We start from the raw sequence: 18,536 nt of genomic DNA, 5'->3' as shown, positions 1-18,536 counted from the left end.
CACGTGTATCTAGATCCAGACAAAAGTAGCTATGAATCTTGTAATTATTTTTTAAAATAAAATCTAATAAAAAATATTTTAAAACAATTTAAAAATATTTAAGACATAGTGCTTCTTAAAAATACGCATGGGTTTTCAAGATATAGTTTATGTGTTTGTGATATGTCATATTTTAAGCAATTCTACTATTTTGATTAAATATATATAATTTGTATACAAATAATTGAATTATTTTTATATAAAAGCGGATCTGATCTGAATATGTATATCGTAACTTTAAATCTATATATCCGAATCCGGATCTATGAGCTCCAAATACTTTATTTTTTTGCAGTCGGACTTCATATCTGTTTTTTCTATTATATCATATTTTTGGGTATGAATTATATCATATCTTGTCTAAAACATTTTAATCATATAAAAATAATTTGATCATCCCATCCTAGTTTTTGGTTGTGGTGGATCTTCTAAGCATTTTTTTTTTTAAATATTTTTTAAAATCATATTTTATTTAATACGTAAGAGTATCTTTATTGGTGATAGAACTGGAGTGTCTTTATTTAGATTTAAAAAATAAATGATGAATTGTAATTAAATGAAAACCAATAAAAAATGACATGTGGATAGGAAATGTCTTAAGAGATGTTTTTATCGTCTTCCTAAAACCATTCCCATCGGTAATACCACGAAATAGGGTCTGAGTGTGTCTTATCGGTAATACCACGAAATAGGGTCTGAGTGTGTCTTAATATATTTATGCAGAGACACTATCACACTCTCTTTCCTATTTTTCTTAATTTTTTTTTTAAATTAGTAGACACTCACCAAGTATGACTGATAAAGATGACCTAAATCACTCTTTTCTTCTCTTGGGAGTCTTAAAATTATATTAAAAATATTGCTTTAAGACACCTATAGTATAAGCAATGGAGATGGTCTAAGAAAGCAAAACTTAACATACAAAATTCTTAACTGATATTACGTACAAAGTGGTATTGTGACCTCACTGTAAGTGTTGATTGGTGTGTCAGAAAATGGAATCGGAAAATAAGGATAGGATCAGTGATTTACCAGACCCACTGATATGTCACATCTTATCCTTTCTTCCAACAAAAGAAGCTGTTTCGACTTCTGTTCTTGCCAAAAAGTGGAAGCCTCTGTTTGTTGATGTACCAAGTCTTGACTTAGATGACTCCAACTGTCGCAACCCCCCAATGAGTTATGAAGAAAAGAGAACGAATGGTACAAGTTTTATGCATTTTGTGGATCGTGTATTGGCTTTGCAAGGGAATGCTCCGATCAAGAGATTCCAACTTGTAGGTAGTGATGTTGTCAATGAACTGTGGGTGCTGGATTGGGTACCAAAAGTGTTGAGACGTGGTGTATCAGATATTCATCTAAGCATGTCTTCGCATTGGGAAAATTTTGAGTACCCGAAATTTAATCCTCTGCCTCCAGAGATGTTTGTAAGCAAGACACTGGTTAGGCTGACAATCATATTTGAACATGGCGTCAACATTAGTGTGAAAGGTGATGTTTCTCTTCCGAAGCTTAAGACTCTCCATCTTAATTATTTCAAGATAGCAACGAGTATGTTTAACAAGCTTCTCTCTGGCTGTCATGCGCTCGAAGAATTAGTGCTGACTAATTTGATGTGGACTAAGTATTTGGAACATGATGTTGTGTTCATATCTATCCCAACCCTCAAGAGACTCAAATTTTGTCGCTATGAACAATATGATGATGCTAACAAAACCGTGTCCTTGTCATTTGATAATCCAAATCTGGTCTACATGGAATATTTTGATACTATTGCGGATAGGTATCAACAAGTGAGTTTTGGTTCGCTTGTTGAAGCTACCATCGGACTTCGACTTACACCAGACCAGTCCTATTTCCAATGGTATGAATGTGAGAATTATTTGATATCCAGTGAAAAGTCTAATGTAACAAATTTTCTCAACGGAATACTCAATGTCAAGATCCTCCACTTGACTCCTGACATGCTTCAGGTCAGTTCCATTCATCTTTCTCTTAACCTTTTGTTAATATAATGCTACTCAGAATCAGAAATAAAAACAACCTGGATATTGATTAGTCGTAGCAATATATAAGGCTTGAGTTGATTTGTTTTTCTATTTTGTTTTTTTTCAGGTACTTGGTTGCTGCCGTGATACAATACCAATATTCAACAGCCTCACTCGTTTAACTATCGAGACTAAACCAGAAACCGAAGTACTATGGAAACCATTGCCAGCTTTACTCAAGAGTTGTCCAAATCTAGAAACCCTCGTCTTCAAAGTACCATATACACAATCCTTTATATCAACAACCATGCCACGTTGCTCAACACACATTTAGATTTTAAAACTATTTCCTTTTTTGTTTTGTTTCAGGGACTGCATCATATATACACAGAAAGATGTGAGGATGAGGACGGGTGCTTATGCAAGTGTTTTATTGAGTATACGGAAGTGGTTGCTCGTACTTGCCTGTCATCAAGTCCGGTCAAGGTTATAGAGATACTTAACTTTGGTGAAATTCTTGATGACAATGATGACGACGAAGATGATAATAACATAGTACGCATGCTCACGACCTTATCAGACGATGACGATGATGATGAAAATGGTGGACTTGTTCATTGCTTAAGGGAGAAGATAGAGTATGTCAAGTACTTCCTAGAGACAATGCCGAATCTTGAGCAAGTGAAAATGCGCTTTCTTTTATCAAATGAAGAAGATGTAATGATGAAAGTATTCAAGAAACTTCAGAATCTTCCCAAAGTAGCTTCACCCAACTGCAAAATCCAAGTATTCTCTGATAACCTCAGCCTATCATATAATACTTCCGACTAAATGGGCCGTGGTCCTTGTCTTTAGAAGATCTTTTTTTTCAAGCTACAAGTTTGTGTAGTTGCTGAAAGATCCTATGATTCTCTTTGCTTATGCCGTTTGTTTCTTTATTTGACAACTCTCTTTTCTTTTCTCTCTCTCTTTTTTTTTTTTTGTTTTGGTTTTATTTCCCTTAAAGACTCTTGTGTTTAATATATGGTTTCCCCTTTTGGCTTATGGTAATATCATCTTTTGTTTTGACTATATATTTTCTGCGTGTATGTTGAAAAAAGTTAGCAAACCAAATGATAGACTAGATTTGCTTGACTTCACCATCCACTATATATAGCTTTTTTCAACTCCAAATGGTTAATGCCGTCAAATTTTGTGGCAGCATTTACATGATAGTTCTTTTTTGCAATGAGTTTTATTTTTTGAGTCTTTCTTTTGCTCATTCCTCTGTCTGTAGTCGAGCTCTCTGATCTGAAATCAACTATATAATTAAAAAGTGAAGATAAATATATCATATATGTAATGTATGTCTGTGTAATGTGTTAGACACTTAGACGTCCCAAGTGTTTCTTTGTAGTTGTATTTTATTTTGCTTGCATTTGCATGGTACAATCATGTGTGCGTTGTAGATGAAATCAGAAATTTTTAATTATTTTTAATTTCAAAAGATATTTGTTAATCCTAAATCTCAAATGCAACTGAATATATTTGAAAAGTTTTGAATAAAAAAATAATACAATAAATAAGAAGGATATTTTGAACTATTTTGTATTTTACAGAATTCTGTTTTATAATCTGCTTATAAACTTTCACAATATATAACAAATTAAAAGTGTTTTTTTTTTTTGGTAAGTAACATTTTTGAAAGTTGTAGTGGAGGTCTCATTAAGTTACTATGGTCACATTACTGTTTTTAATTTAAAATTGGAAAATTAAATTTATATTGAAAGGTGAATTGTACTTTTTGTTTTTGGAGTCACATTACTGTTCAAATAAATTGATTTATTTATGTCACTCTTGAGAGATAAATGTGGAGACTTGACACACAAAGAGAAAGCCAAACGTCGTCACTTGTCTCTATGATAAGAAACCTCACAGAGCAGCCCTAGTAAGTTTTCTCCATTTTCTTCTTATGATTTAACTGTTCATGTCTGATTTACCTTTAACGATTTTAGTTTTGTGGGTACTTATTGTTTCGTAGCCTTCTTCCTTTTCGGTTGAAACTTGGAATCTATTTCTTACCGGAGTGTCATGTATCATGTTCAGGTTGTAAGTAGTGTCTCTGTCACAAAATGAAAAATGAAAAGAACAAAATTGGTGGTTGTAGAGATATAATCAGCGGTTTACCAGACGCAATGCTTTGTCACATCTTAACCTTTCTTCCAACTAAAGAAGCTGCCTCAACTAGTGTTCTAGCCAAAAGATGGAAGCCTTTGCTTGCTTTTGTACCAAATCTTGAGTTTGATGACTCCATCCATCTCCACCCTCCTCCAGAAAGTAAGAGTTTTATGGCTTTTGTGGATACTGTGTTGGCTTTGCAAGAAAATGCTCCGTTGACAAGATTCCACCTCAAGTGTAAAAATGTTCGTCGATGAATATAAGAGCATGTGCATCGCACCGTCCTTCGTCCGTCCCACATAATTAAACCAATTAATTTAAATCGAAATCAAATATTTTACGAAGAAACGTTCCTTAAAACGGGACAATTTTTATGCGTCCCTCAGCACACGTGGCGGCGTTTGGTCTTCTCTTCTTCTCTAAAGCAAAAAAAAAAAAAGATTTGAGAAGAGAAGGAAAGAAGAAGAAGAATGGATTATCGGACTGCGTCTTTTATCGGATTCTCTGTTCTCTACAAGGATTACAAATCGATTGTGATGGGCTGCTCACGAATAGATTTCATAGCCACATATTCGTTAATACTGTGTCTTTTCCTTGGTCGATTTCTCTGTTCTCTGCGTCTTTTTCTTGGTCGCTCACGAATCGATTTCTCAGCAGGTTAGCCAATCGATTCAAAAATTCTGATTATATCCATTTCTTTCGAATTGTTTCTTGGGGACAAGCTATTTCACCGTGAATGTTGTTTCCTAATTGCTGAATCGATAGCATAGTTGTTGATCTGTGTTGGACAAGCTATTTATTGTGTTGCCATTTTAGCTAATTGTGATGGGCTGGTCCTTCGACCATGGAAATGCTTGAGTTTCATAGCCACATATTCGTTAATACTGCACGACATTTTTGAAAATATGCTTTAGAATTAGGTGTGTGTAGATGGGTAGATTCCCTGATAGTTTTTCCCCCTTTTCTCTTGGCTTGTTTGTTTTATAGGTGTCTTCTTTGTCTTGTACAGGTACGGCCTGATGGGCGGTGGAATCTATCCAGGTACGGCCTGACTTCATATCAACTTTGCTGACTTACCAAAGAAAGCATGTGGTATCCGAATCCAAAGTCAGCAGCAGTATGACATTGAAGGCAGCAGATTCATGAATAGCATTGACTTGGAAAGAGAAGACGAATGCGGGATATGCTTAGAGCCATGCACGAAGATGGTGTTGCCCAACTGTTGCCATGCCATGTGCATCAAATGTTACCATACGGGGACTAGACTTACTTCTGCTTCTCCATTTTCTTTACCGTATTGTGAGTTTGTTGCATTGATTTAGGACTTAACTTGTAAGGAGGATTGATTTGGATTCAAAATATTATTATTTTATATGAGGGACCAAAAACTATGGGACACCAATGCTGATACTAAAAACAAGAAACTTTCAAAATAATAATATTAAATTTGGGGGACCAAAAACTATGGGACACCAATGCCCATGGATTGGATAATCAAAGTGTTGAAACGTGGTCTGCTAGATATCGATCTATACGTTCCGAGTTCTTGGGATGGTATGGACTCTTTTTATACGCTGCCACTAGGTATCTTTGTGAGCAAGACATTAGTTAGGCTGAAGATACAGTTTGAGGATGGTGTCAGCACTAAGGTGAAACGTGGTGTTTCTCTTCCGAATCTTAAGACACTACATCTTGTTATTTTCGGATCGATACAGGTATGTTTAACAAGCTTCTTTCTTGATGTCACGCTCTCGAAGAACTATTGCTGGTTAATTTGATGTGGGACGATCCTTGGGTTAGTGTAGAACCTTTCTCCGTGACCGTGTCTATCCCAACCCTCAAGAGAATGAAGTTTTGTCGGTCCAAAAGATTTGATGAAGATACTGATTACGTGTCATTGTCACTTGATAATCCACATCTGGTCTATCTAGAATATTCTGATACTATTGCTGACAAGTATCAACAAGTGCGCTTTGATTCGCTTGTTGAAGCTAGTCTCGGACTTCGAGTGACATCTGATCAGATCTATATGCCATTGTATATGACGGACTCTTTTTTGGAATCCAAGGACAAGATTAATGTCACAAATCTTCTCACCCGAATATGCAATGTCAAGATCCTCTACTTGTCTAATGACACTCTTGAGGTCAGTCCCATCTTTTGTTCGTTACTTACTCTTCTTATGGCTTGAGTTGATTTGATATTTGTTGTTTTCGAAGTAGTACCATTGTCCTCATCTAGAAACCCTTGTCTTCGAAGTAGTACCATATACTATACACACACACCCCCCCCCTTTATATCAACAGCTGCCATGTTTTTTAAGACACGCTTAGGTTTTTGAAACTGATTTCTTTATATACGTTTCAGGGACTACATCACAAATTTACAAATAGATGTCACGATGAGGATGGGTGCTTGTGCATATCGTAGTGGGTGGGAGACTCGTTCTTGCCTGTCATCAAGCCCGGTGAAGGTTATAAAGATATTGAAGTTTGGTGAAATATGTGTTGATGATGAGGAGGATGAGGCTGAGGATGAGGATGAGGATGAAGATGGTGAATCTTGTGATGAAATTGATGAAGGCATAGAAGAGCAGGTAGAGCAAGTCAGGCAATTCATAGAGACAATGCCGGATCTTGAACAAGTGATACTGTACTACAAGACACCCCATGATAAAGATGTGATGGAACTATTCAAGAAATTTCTCCAGCTTCCGACAGTGGCATCAACCAAGTGCACTGTCCAAGTTATCTCAGATAACCTCAAGCTTATCTTCTACTTTGTCGAGTACTAAAACGGAGGTACTATTCTTGATAAGATCCTTATTTCTTGATATGTCTCGGGCTTTAAGAATATCTAAACTCTATTCAAAGATTCTCTTGTTTCTTTTGTTTGTTTGTTCTTCCTATAATGACTTGCTTACTCCTTTTGAGTACTGAGGAAGGTGATCATCTTTTGTTTGTCTTCTCTTTCTTCTATAGTTTGTTGAAGAATCTTAGCATTAGCTCACTGTTCTCTTCTTGAAATGGATCACAGTTTGTTGATGATAATAGTGATATGTCGTGTCCATAATCTTGTTTTGTAAGTCAAAGTTGACATACCATTTCTAAAGCATTATTGTTTTTACGTAACACTGATCTCATCTTGAATGTGAAATAAATTATTAACAAACCCCAAAAGTAATGGTTTTAGACTTTTAGTACAAAATTCTTAGCATTTGTAAAAATAATAATATACAGTCCTCCTCAAGAGCGAAATCACACCAAACCACATGCTCACTGATGAGTTCCACTGCTTGTGTTTTTTATGAAAATGAAAAAGAAGAAAACATAATCACAATTTTTTTTTTTTTTTTTTTTTTGTAAAAATATATGAAAAAAATATTTGTAAAATTATAAACATCAAGTGAAAATGTATAAATTTTTAAAAGTTTTTGAAATACAAATTTTTTTTTTGTATTTTGTAGAACCATTTAGTAAAAAAAAAACAATTTAAACTTGCTTATGTATAAGAAGAGTAACCGAGTCAGTAAGCACTGCACAACCAGTCATCATATAAAAATAAATTCAGTTTCGACTCTGAGAGAAAAAAGTGAGACTTTTAATTTCGTCGAAAAAGAAAGAAACCCTAACTTTCTCGTCTTCTCTTTACCATTTTGGATATAAAAGAAGAGAAACCCCTCAAGAAGACTCAACCGTTGGGCTCTGCTCTGAAACTCAAGTAAGTTTTCTCCATTTTCTTCTTATGATCTCGTTGCTCTTGTAGTGTATATCTCCAAAGATTTGGTTTTTCTTCGTGGGTACTTGCTGATTCTACATAAAGGATTCGCCTTTTCTGTATCTAGTCTTCTTGTTGAGGTTGTAACTTGTAAGTAAGTAATGGATCTCTCTGTGATAAACTGAAATCGATATGTTTGCCCATTTACGTCTTATGATCTCTCAGTGTAATGTATTATGTATGTGTGTTTCTATTTTGTCTCCAGCGATTTGGTTCTGTGGGTACTTGCTGATCTCTTAGCCTTTTGTATAATATCTCCAAAGATTTGGTTTTTCTTTCATGGGTCTTGCTGATTTTACAAAAAAGGCGAATCCTTTTGTATCTCTCTGTATTAGCCTTTTTGTTCAGGTTGTAGATAATGGATCTCTCTGTGATAATCTGAAACTGATATAAGAATCGTTTGCCCAATTTACGTCTTATGATCTCACACTGTGTAATGTATGCGTGTTTCTATATTGTCTCCAACGATTTGGTTTTGTGGGTATTTGCTCTTTCTTTAGTCTCTTTGGTGTTTTTGTTCTCAGTTAGTATATATCTTAATGAAATGTATCTGTGTGTGTCTATTTTTCAGGTCTGTTTCAATATGAAATCGAGAAAGAAGGTTGTTGGTGGTTCCAGTGACAGAATCAGCAGTTTACCGGACGCACTGATTTGTCACATCTTAAGCTTTCTTCCCACAAAAGAAGCTGCTTCAACCACTGTTCTTGCCAAGAGATGGAAGCCTCTGCTTGCTTTTGTACCAAATCTTGACTTCGACGACTCTTTCTGTTTCCATCCTCCAAGGACTTACCAAAGAGCGACAAACAGTTGTGAAAGTTTTTTGCAGTTCGTGGATGGTGTATTGGCTTTGCAAGCGAAAGCCAAAGCTCCGTTGAACAGATTCCATGTCAAGTGTAAACATTTTGTTGATCAATATTGGGTTCTCGAATGGATACCCAAAGTCTTGAAACGTGGTGTGTTAGATATTGATCTACAAATCCCTACCTCTCGTGATATTTGTGAAAAATCGAGCTTCTATCCTCTGCCTTCTAAGCTCTTTGAGAGCAAGACATTGGTTAGGCTGAAGATACAGTTTAAAGATGGCGTCAACATTCATGTGAAACGTGGTGTTTCCCTTCCGAAGCTTAAGACTCTCCATCTTGATTATATCCAGATAGAAACGAGGACGTTTAACAAGCTTCTCTCTGGCTGTCACGCGCTTGAAGAATTAGTGCTGGTTAATTTGATGTGGGATGAGTCTGAAGAACCTGAACCTTTTTGCCCTGTGACTGTGTCTATCCCAACCCTCAAGAGACTAAAGTTTTGCCGTTCTGAAGATTTCTATGAGGCTGATTTTCATGAGTATGGCTACTATGATGAGGAAAGAGAGGGAGTGTCTTTGTCGTTTGATAATCCGAATTTGGTCTACCTGGAGTATTCTGACGCTGTTGTGGACAAGTATAAACATGTGAGTTTTGACTCACTTGTCGAAGCTAAACTCAGACTTCGAAATACACCTGATGATGATGAAACTGAAACAGACAAGTTCAATGTACCAAAGCTTCTCATGGGAATACGCAATGTTAAGATTCTCTACTTGTCTAATGACACTCTTGAGGTCAGTACCTTCTTCCTCCTTAACATTCTTTTATTGACTACTTTTGTTTCTATTAGTAGACCAAAAATAATGATTAAGGGATTGAGTTAATAATCACCTTTCACTACTGAGTGTTGATGTAATTTGATTTGGTTTGGTTTGTGTTTCAGGTACTTGCTTGCTGCCGAAGAAGAATACCGGTGTTCCACAACCTAATCGAGTTAACTATTAAGACTACACCGTATGTAGGATGGGAATCATTGCCACCTCTACTCAAGAGTTGTCCAAGTCTAGAAACCTTGGTCTTCGAAGTACTATTACACATCCTTTAGATAAACTGCTGACACGTTTTTAAGCACATTATTTGATTATGAAACTGATTCGTTTAAATGTTTCAGGGACTGTATCACAATTATACAGATAAATGTGGAGAGAAAGACGGATGCTTGTGCAAATATGATAATGATTGGGGGGGTGAAGATGGATGTTCGTACTTGTCTATCATCAAGTCCAGTGAAGGTTCTGAAGATATTGAAGTTTGGTGAAGCTTTTGATGATGATGCTGATGCTGATCGAGCTGATGATGACGATGATGATCAAGATGCTGGATCTTGCGATGAAGTTGATGATGTCGCAGAGGAGCAGATTGAGCATGTCAAGCACTTCCTAGAGACAATGCCGGATCTTGAACAAGTGATATTGTACTACAATTCACCAAATGATCAAGATGTGATGAAAGTATTCAGGAAACTTCAAAAGCTTCCTCGAGTAGCTTCAGCTAATTGCAATGTCCAAATAAACTCGAAGAACCTCAGCTTGTCGTCTTCTTCGACTAAACGAGGTACTCGTCTATAGAAGATTCTTCTTGTGGTTTCTCAGCCATGGATATGTCTCAGGCTACAAGTTCGTTTAGTTGCTAAAAGATCTAAACTCCAATCCAAGATGTGGACTCTCTTGTTTCTGCCTTTTGTTCTTTCTTTAATGACTTGAGTACTTTAATGTTTGCTCTTTTGCTTTTGACTGAAAATGTTGGTTATCTTTTGTTTTTCTCTCTTCTCTTCCTTCAAAGAAAATTAGCACTCTGTTTGTTTTCTCCTTGAACAAGATCACATTTTGTTCTGTAAGTCGGTCTCAGCCGGTTTTATTCTTCCTATATGAACATTCTGAAGAATTGTCTCATTCGTGATTCAGATATTGAAACTATGAACATGATTCTCTTTGTTCCAAGTAATGATCTCATCTGGAATGTGACTCTTTTCACTGTGACCTCCAAACACTTTGGCCATTTCAAACCCACTTTTAGAAATGTAGGGCAACGCGGTCCAAGATTCTAGAACGGTACCATATACAAGTATCTTAATATCAATCATTTAAAAGACACTTAAAGTATCTTAGTATCTTAAATATCAATCATTTAGAAAGTAGACACTTTTACGGTTTTACCTATTTTAAAGAAACTCATCATTAAAAAACTAATAATAGAAAAATCTTAAGACACTCACACTAAGACCATCACGTTCTAATTTTTGAGTTCCAAAAGTTTAAATATTAAAAAATTTATTTAGTTAGATTATAAATTAAATTTTGGTGAAAAATAAAAAATCAAACCAATCATAAATAGACAAGTGTTGTAAGAGTTTCTAATGATGTTTTCACAAGAGCATCATTACTCGAGTAACGGCTGAACATTTCTCAAAAAAACAAAAAAATTATTTATTTTACAAATTATTATTATTTATTTATTTTTTAATTTCTGTTCCACTGAATAAATGACACATATCTTGTTTGGTCTGAGTATCGTTTCTCAAGTAACTCTGGGAAGAAACGTTTCCTTTCTTTTTTTTCTTCTCTCTCTTCCTTTTATTATTTTATAATAAAAGTATTTGAGAGAGCATCTCCTAGTAATGATGGTCTTAAGTTTTAAAATTAGATATTTAGATACAACTTCTAATTTTTCTCTCTCACTTTTCTATATTTTTTAATATTTTAACATACTAAAATCTTCTTATTGGAGGTGCTCTAAGATGATTAATAGAGATGGTTTTATAACCTAAAACCTAATTTTCTTTTTTAATATATTTTTTATAAAGCCTATCCGAAGATCTAGATAAAAACACGCCAAAGTGCTATAGAGTAAACTTCTCTTTATCACACTGTCTATCCCGACTTTCAAATGCTTTTCAACTACTGTTAGAGATAGTCAGATCACATGTTATTGAAGTACTACATAAACTGAATAAGTGATATATCATAGATTTTACGGTTTTAACCATGATATAAGTGTGTTTTTAGAGTCTTTTGATTTGTTTTTAGGGTCTTTCTAAGTCTTTTTAGGACTAATTACCATTTGGCATGGATGAGAGCATAATTGAGCAAATTGGGATGAGAGCATAATGGAGCAAATTGGGATGATTTGGAGCACATTCAAGCATTGAGGATGAAGCTGTGAAGCTTGGAGACGATCTCTGATGATGGTGTCGATCGACACCACATTGGTGTCGCTCAACACCCTTTGCGACACAAGAAGAAACCCAACTTTCTCAAGTTCTGAAGATTTACAAAGCTTCCCTAAAGTTTTCCCTAATTGCAACATTAGTCTCCGACGTGTTTTAGACATATATATATATAGAGTTTTCATCTCAGAAATCCCTAAAAGATTACTGACAATCTCAAAACTCCCTCTCTTTTTTGGCATTTCTTTTTATTTTTTTTTAAAATCGAGAATGTGTTGTTTTACATTATTGTCCAAAGAAAACTAAGATATTTACAAAAAATACCTGGGTAGTATCCACCCAACCAAACGAAATCGGATCTAAAACCCGAGAAACTGAATCGGTATCTTTTCTAAAAAAAAACTATAAAATTTATGTTTAAAACCGCTCTCTCGTCACTCTTCTCTTTCTTCGGGAAACTCGAATCGATTTGGGTGAAACTGTAGAACTAGGGGTTTCTCGTTTTCTTTCAATCAACCAAAAATCGAGTAAGAAGATGGTGAAAACAAGGGGGAGGGGGTCGTGTGAGGAGGAGTGAGCGTTTGAAAGAAAAGAAGATCTCACAAGGAGATGGTGGTTCGAAAGCAAAATCCGATTCGCCGGAAGTAGGTGTGTCGGGTTTGAGTCCAGCGACAGTAGGAGGAGAGAGAGCTTTGAGTACGGTGGCGGAAGAAAGTGAAACTCAAGTTTCTGAGGAACCTAATCCGGTGGTCGAAGGAGAAAGTGCGAACGAAGGAGAGAAAGAAAAATCCAGTACTCCAGAATCAAGTAATCAAGAAGAAGATGATGAAGAAGGAGGAGATAACGAGAGATCTACTTCTGTGGAATCAAGCGATGGAGAAGAAGAAGGAAACGATGAAGGGGAGAAGGAAACGATGAAAGGGAAGAAGGAAACAATGAAGGAGAAGAAGAAAACGATGAAGGAGAAGAAGGTGAAGAAGGGGAAGGAAAAGACGATGAAGGGGAAGAAGAAAACGATGAAGGGGAAGAAGAAAACGATGAAGGAGAAGAAGGGTAAGAAAAAGACGATGAAGGAGAAGGAGAAGAAGAAGAAGAATATAAGAAGGGAAGTTCGAACTCGGCAGGTAACTCGAGAAGGAGTACAAGCGAAAGTGAGAGGGAGCACGAGGAGCACAACGATGCAAGTGTAAGTACAACAAGTCTGTGTCATTCGGAGTTGAATTGGAATTTGAAATCGATCTAGTAGAACTGGTGCAACTATTGGGTGTAGAACTAGTAGAACTGGTACAACTAGGTGGTGTAGAACTAGTAGAACTGGTACAACTAGTTGGTGTATAACTGGTAGAACTCATGTAAAACTGATATTGTTGCAGGAATCGGAGGAGGAAACATAAGCGATGCAACCTTTAGGAATGCACTTCAAGCCTAGTCAGTACAACAAGAAAATCAAGCTATCGACAAGGTGTCATATTTTTGAAACTTTGACAACGCTTGATAAATTAGAGCATCCACTGACTAGTTCTGAGAGGGATTGGTTTGAGAAACACCCACAATTCAAGCACATTTTCCACATGCCAAGGGACCCAAACCACAAGCTTATGGGAATGTGGTTGCTCTTACTTCGAACTGCAGAAATTGAAAAAAAGAAGGAAGCATGGTTTGTTGTGAATGGTGTTCCAATTCATTATGGTCTGAGAGAACACGCGTTGATGTCTGGATTAGATTGTCGGTGCTATCCACTTGATTACACAGAAGCCGGCAGTAACGAGTTTCGAAGGAAGTATTTTTTACGAAAAACAAAGGTTAGACTTCAAGATGTGAGGGAAAAGCTAATGGTAATGCAAAAAGGTCGTACTCGTGATAGGTTGAAGATGGCGGTTCTCTACTTTTTAGGAAGCATCATTGTAGGCCATACAAAAGACTCGGGGAAAGATGTTGCGGGTATCGATGATTTTGTTGTAAGAGCAGTGAATGATCTAGATTTTTGTGTGTCTTTTCCTTGGGGGAGATTATCATTCGAGAACATGCTAGAAGAGATTTCCCATACAATGAGGCATTTTAAAGGGGTCATGCATAATGAGAAAGCGTTATGGCCTGTTTCAGGTTTATGTATTCCATTGGAGGTTAGTTAGTTTAAAATTTGAAGTCTTTTCATTATTGATATTTCTTATAAGTGAAGCTGATTTTAGTTTTTTTGTTGTTGTGTAGTTTTTACTATTTGAGGCAGTTCCAATTTTGGCGAACACTTACATTGACCAAATTCCTGAGGCGGATGCAAGTTGTCCTAGGATGTGCAGGAGGAAATTTAAGAGTACCGGTCAGAAAGGTTTTCCTCTAAAGAATATAGGTGATACACTTGGTACAACAACGGTTAGTTATCCTAACAATTGAAATTATTAATCATTTGAATAAATTAGTTTGTAATGTATCTAAAGTAGGTCGTTTACACATGCAATTGCTAGTGTGATCCCTCATATTGATGAAGAAATTCCTCTTCTCGATTTAATCATGGAAGAAGCTGAGGAAGACGATACCCATGATGTTGTAGTTGCCAGTTGGATGTGGCGCCTTCGTAGAGGACTACCTGTACTTTTGGAGGAGATGTACACAGCAGATGTAGCTACTCGTTCAGGACAAAACAATGCGAATGAGGAAATAGACGCCAATGAACAACCGAGAGAAGATACTATTGAGTTGGTGGATCTTCTAAGCACCATGAAGCAGGATATGAAAACCCAGTTCGATAACATTTCGGCGAAGATTGATGGGCTTGAAAAAAGGATCGAACCGTTGGAAGTATATGTGAAAAAGCAAGAGAAATCAAAGGTAATACTTCGTAATACTATAGTAATATTTTGTAATACTAGAAGGTGTTAACAATATTTGGTTTCAAGTCAGGCGCCTGTAGATGATGAGCAACCGAGTACTTCGCAAGAAGGAGGGAGAGGGACGAAAAGAGAAAAAGGTCTAAGAAGGAGTACAAATATGTTATTTTCTTTGATTTGTCATCGTAGTACTAGTAAAACTATGTAAAACTTTGTTATTTTCTTGGATTTGCGATTGGTATTACTAGTAAAACTATGTAAAACTACGTTATTTTCTTTGATTTGCCGTTCGTATTTTTGGTAAAACTAAACAAAACTAGAGAATTCATAGAAGAAAAATATAGAACATGATTCAACAAGGAGACATAATCTTAGAAGTCACATAAAAGATAGAACATGATTCAACAAGAGAAGTCACATAAAAGATAAGAAACTGATTCAACAAGAGAATTCATATAAAAGATAAGAAACTGAAACTGATTCAACAAGTTTTAAACCAACGTAGAAGATCAGAATGATCGACTCAGATAATATCAATCGAAACACAACCTATCCAGGAGATCGACTCGAGTGGAAAGCAACGCCACCTCCTCCCTTAGTTTGGCAATCTCGTCACTCTTCTCCTTAAGCTGCATCTGCAAATTATAGATCTGAGTATGATGGGGGTCGAATTCCTTCAATCTCTCCCAATGGTTATCAACATCCTTCCTTAAGCTTTGGGTTTCTTCTTCAATTGCATCAGCCCAAATTTTCCGCCTGTGCAATCCATCATCCTGCAAAATATATCAACGAACAGACATCATACTCAGATCTCTCAATTGTATTTGATTTAATTTAATTTACCTTAAACTTAACGCAAGTAAACCATCTCCTTTTTCTCTGTTTCTGTTGGAGAGATCTCTTCGACGATTCGTTCGCCACAAGGGCAAATTCGAGGCATGCCCAAATCACCATCGACTATGGCTTGTCGCAATGCTTCTAACTTCCTCACCCTCTTCTGATCAGCATAGTATGGGTCGGCCTCAAATTGTTCCATAGTTTGAGAAGGAGATAAATTATAGATCTAGAATTCGACTTTCAAGATGAGAGAAGAGAAGACTTTCAGTTTTCAGTTACGAGGAAAATGAATGAATGGATGAGAATGAGAAGAAAAATCTTCGGGGCTGTGGTGAAGAAAGAAAAAACAAAATTCTGGCCAAGTATAAAAGATGTGTGCGTTCACACTGCGTGTTCACACTGCGTATTCACACTGCATGTTCACATTACGTGTTCACACACAGTTTTACCGATTAATGCAGTTGCACTAAACTTGCAATTAGATGTACTTTAGAGGTTTCTCAGTTTAATTAGTTATACTAAACCTTAGCATTACTTTTTTTAGTTTTACAGTTGATTAAACTTAGGGTGAATTACTCAAATGGTACTCATTTAGGTAATATTACCAGAATCTACAAAAAACTTTTTTATTACTAGAATGTTTCGGGTATTTTCAAAATACCCAGCGTGCCCCTGTTTTATGTTACCGGAAAAAATGTTATTACAAAAATGCCATTGCCACGTCAGACGCCACGTCAGAAATTACTGACGTGTAACCATAACTCAGCCGTAAAGCGTTACAGAGTATGTTGCGGCTGAGTTATAGGTATGTTGCAGCTGAGTTATCGGAAAAACATTTGAGTAAGAGCGGACGGCTGACTTATGAAAATCTGGCTGAGTTATGCTCATAAGTCAGCCAAGGGTTACGGCTGACTTATTAATTCTGGCTGAGTTATGCACATAACTCAGCTGTAGTTACGGCTGAGTTTTCACCCGATGGTTGAGTTGTCAAAATTTTGGCTGAGTTATCACAACGACACGGCTGAGTTGTCAAAATTTTGGCTGAGTTATCACTACGACACGGCTGAGTTACCATTTTTCGCCTGGCTGAGTTATGAAAAACGGCTGACTTATGAGATGTTGTTACGGCTGAGTTATGGTAAAAAAACTATAACTCAGCCGTCATAGGCTGACTTATTGACAACTCAGCCATTTGACGGCTGACTTATTAGCAAAATATTAATTACTAGAATGTTATTCAGTTACGGCTGACTTATCAAACGATACGGCTGAGTTACATATTTTCAGTTGATGAAGCGGCTGAGTTTGGCAGCAATTTTTTTTTGCTTTTTAATTACTGTAATGTTTTTCATGTTGTGGCTGAGTTTTCATTAGGCCGCGTTATGGTATTGTTTGATGGCTGACTTGCCACGTCGGACGTAGCATCCATGTCAGCATTCCATGTCATCATTTTTTTTCTCCGGAAATATGAAACGTCGTTCGACTCTTGTTCTTCAACTGGTTAAGAAGTGAACTATTTACCTTCTTATTCACCTTGTTCTTCTACTTCTTCACTTTCTTCTTCACCTTGTTCTTCTACTTCTTCTCCACCTTGTTCTTCTTCTCCACCTTGTTCTTCATTATCTTCATTATCTTTCATGGATTCAGTTCCGGTACTAGTTGTGTCCGGTAATTGGATAAAGACACAGAGAAATATATTTAACTCCAACGATAGAAGGTGTATAGTTGTGCAGATAGATGGAGGCACAACACACGACAAGCTTGTGAAGCTTGTTCTTGAAGACTACAGATTGGACTCGTTTAGCCATGAGCTAAAGCTGAGCTACATGTTCTCGAACAGGGCAATGAAACATATGGCGCATGATACTCCACCAGTTTTTGTCTCCAATGATCGACAATTGCAATGTTTTTTGGGGCTNGAATCTCCGACAGACATAAGTCAATAGGGAAAGGGATTGGTCAAGTGTATCCGTTGGCTTCGCGTGGAATTTGCACTTACCATNGGATCAGCTACGTCTCTGTGTGGAGTTTTCGGCGAAAGAGTCTAGTGGAGCTAGAGGAAGTATGATTCAGCAAAGCAGAGACTCGAAAGCAGAATCTACATACGAAGTGTGTGGTGGGGGATTTGAAGGCACTTGTTTTGATTATGGTAAGATCGTTGACNCAAACATTTGTTCCCTCTGGTGAAAAAAGCGGCAAATTGTTTTAGGCTAACTGATTTTAATGAGGCCTTCAATGAGATTGAAGCACGTCATCCCGAACTACATGGATACCTCCAACGAGCTGGTGTCCGAATGTGGGCGCGTGTTCATTTCCCGAGTGAAAGGTACAATTTAATGACAACGAATATTGCAGAATCAATGAACAATGCACTATCAAATGCTAGAAGTCTTCCCATAGTTTGACTTCTAGAATCGATACGTGATATGATGACCAGATGGTTTTCTGAACGGAGAGAGGATGCAAAATCGCAGCTAACAACGCTCACTCGAGGTGTTGTGAAACTGTTACAGGTAAGTTTACATAAGTCAGTCGTCAATGTTAATAACTCAGTCATAACAGTTACAATATCTCAGCTGTTATTGTTTCCTTACCTCAGCCATTACCATTATAGTTTTCATAACTCAGCCATTGTTGTTTCAATAACTCAGCCGTAATTGTTTTCATAACTCTCAGCCTAAACCGTTTTTTCTTAATAGTACCGTGTCACCGCAGCATGACTTATGGAGGTACAAACGATTGATGCTGTACACGTGCAAGTGAAATATGGATCATCTTTGCATGTTGTAAATTTAGAAATAAAAAGTTGCACATGCCGTCGTTTCGACCACGAGAAAATACCATGCATCCATGCAATCGCAGCTGCAGAGCATATGGATGTGTC

At 36.7% G+C, this 18,536-nt stretch overlaps 3 protein-coding genes and 1 pseudogene across 3 annotated transcripts; all 4 read left to right on the top strand.

Annotated features, from left to right (window-relative positions):
- Window positions 1,035-2,858, top strand: LOC109127023 (putative F-box/LRR-repeat protein At5g41630). Its single transcript, XM_019231085.1, has 3 exons — window positions 1,035-2,012; window positions 2,155-2,301; window positions 2,397-2,858. Exons 1-3 carry the CDS (start codon window positions 1,035-1,037, stop codon window positions 2,856-2,858), a joined length of 1,587 nt encoding a protein of 528 aa, XP_019086630.1.
- Window positions 4,139-6,978, top strand: LOC109127021 (annotated as a pseudogene).
- Window positions 7,751-10,632, top strand: LOC104754839 (putative F-box/LRR-repeat protein At5g41840). The gene is given in 5 exon segments (XM_019236308.1): window positions 7,751-7,904; window positions 8,533-9,558; window positions 9,708-9,848; window positions 9,936-10,009; window positions 10,011-10,632. Coding segments are annotated over 4 exon segments (1,611 nt in total). The 5' UTR covers window positions 7,751-7,904; window positions 8,533-8,544; the 3' UTR covers window positions 10,393-10,632.
- Window positions 13,388-14,961, top strand: LOC109127020 (uncharacterized protein At3g43530-like). Its single transcript, XM_019231082.1, has 4 exons — window positions 13,388-14,113; window positions 14,199-14,281; window positions 14,429-14,816; window positions 14,899-14,961. The coding sequence occupies exons 1-4, from the start codon at window positions 13,388-13,390 to the stop codon at window positions 14,959-14,961; spliced, it is 1,260 nt and encodes a 419-aa protein (XP_019086627.1).

The sequence above is a fragment of the Camelina sativa genome, chromosome 2 (genome assembly GCF_000633955.1).
Source record: "Camelina sativa cultivar DH55 chromosome 2, Cs, whole genome shotgun sequence".
Taxonomy (NCBI): domain Eukaryota; kingdom Viridiplantae; phylum Streptophyta; class Magnoliopsida; order Brassicales; family Brassicaceae; genus Camelina; species Camelina sativa.
Note: the sequence above shows the minus strand (reverse complement) of the source record. Positions and strands in the feature narration are given on the sequence as shown.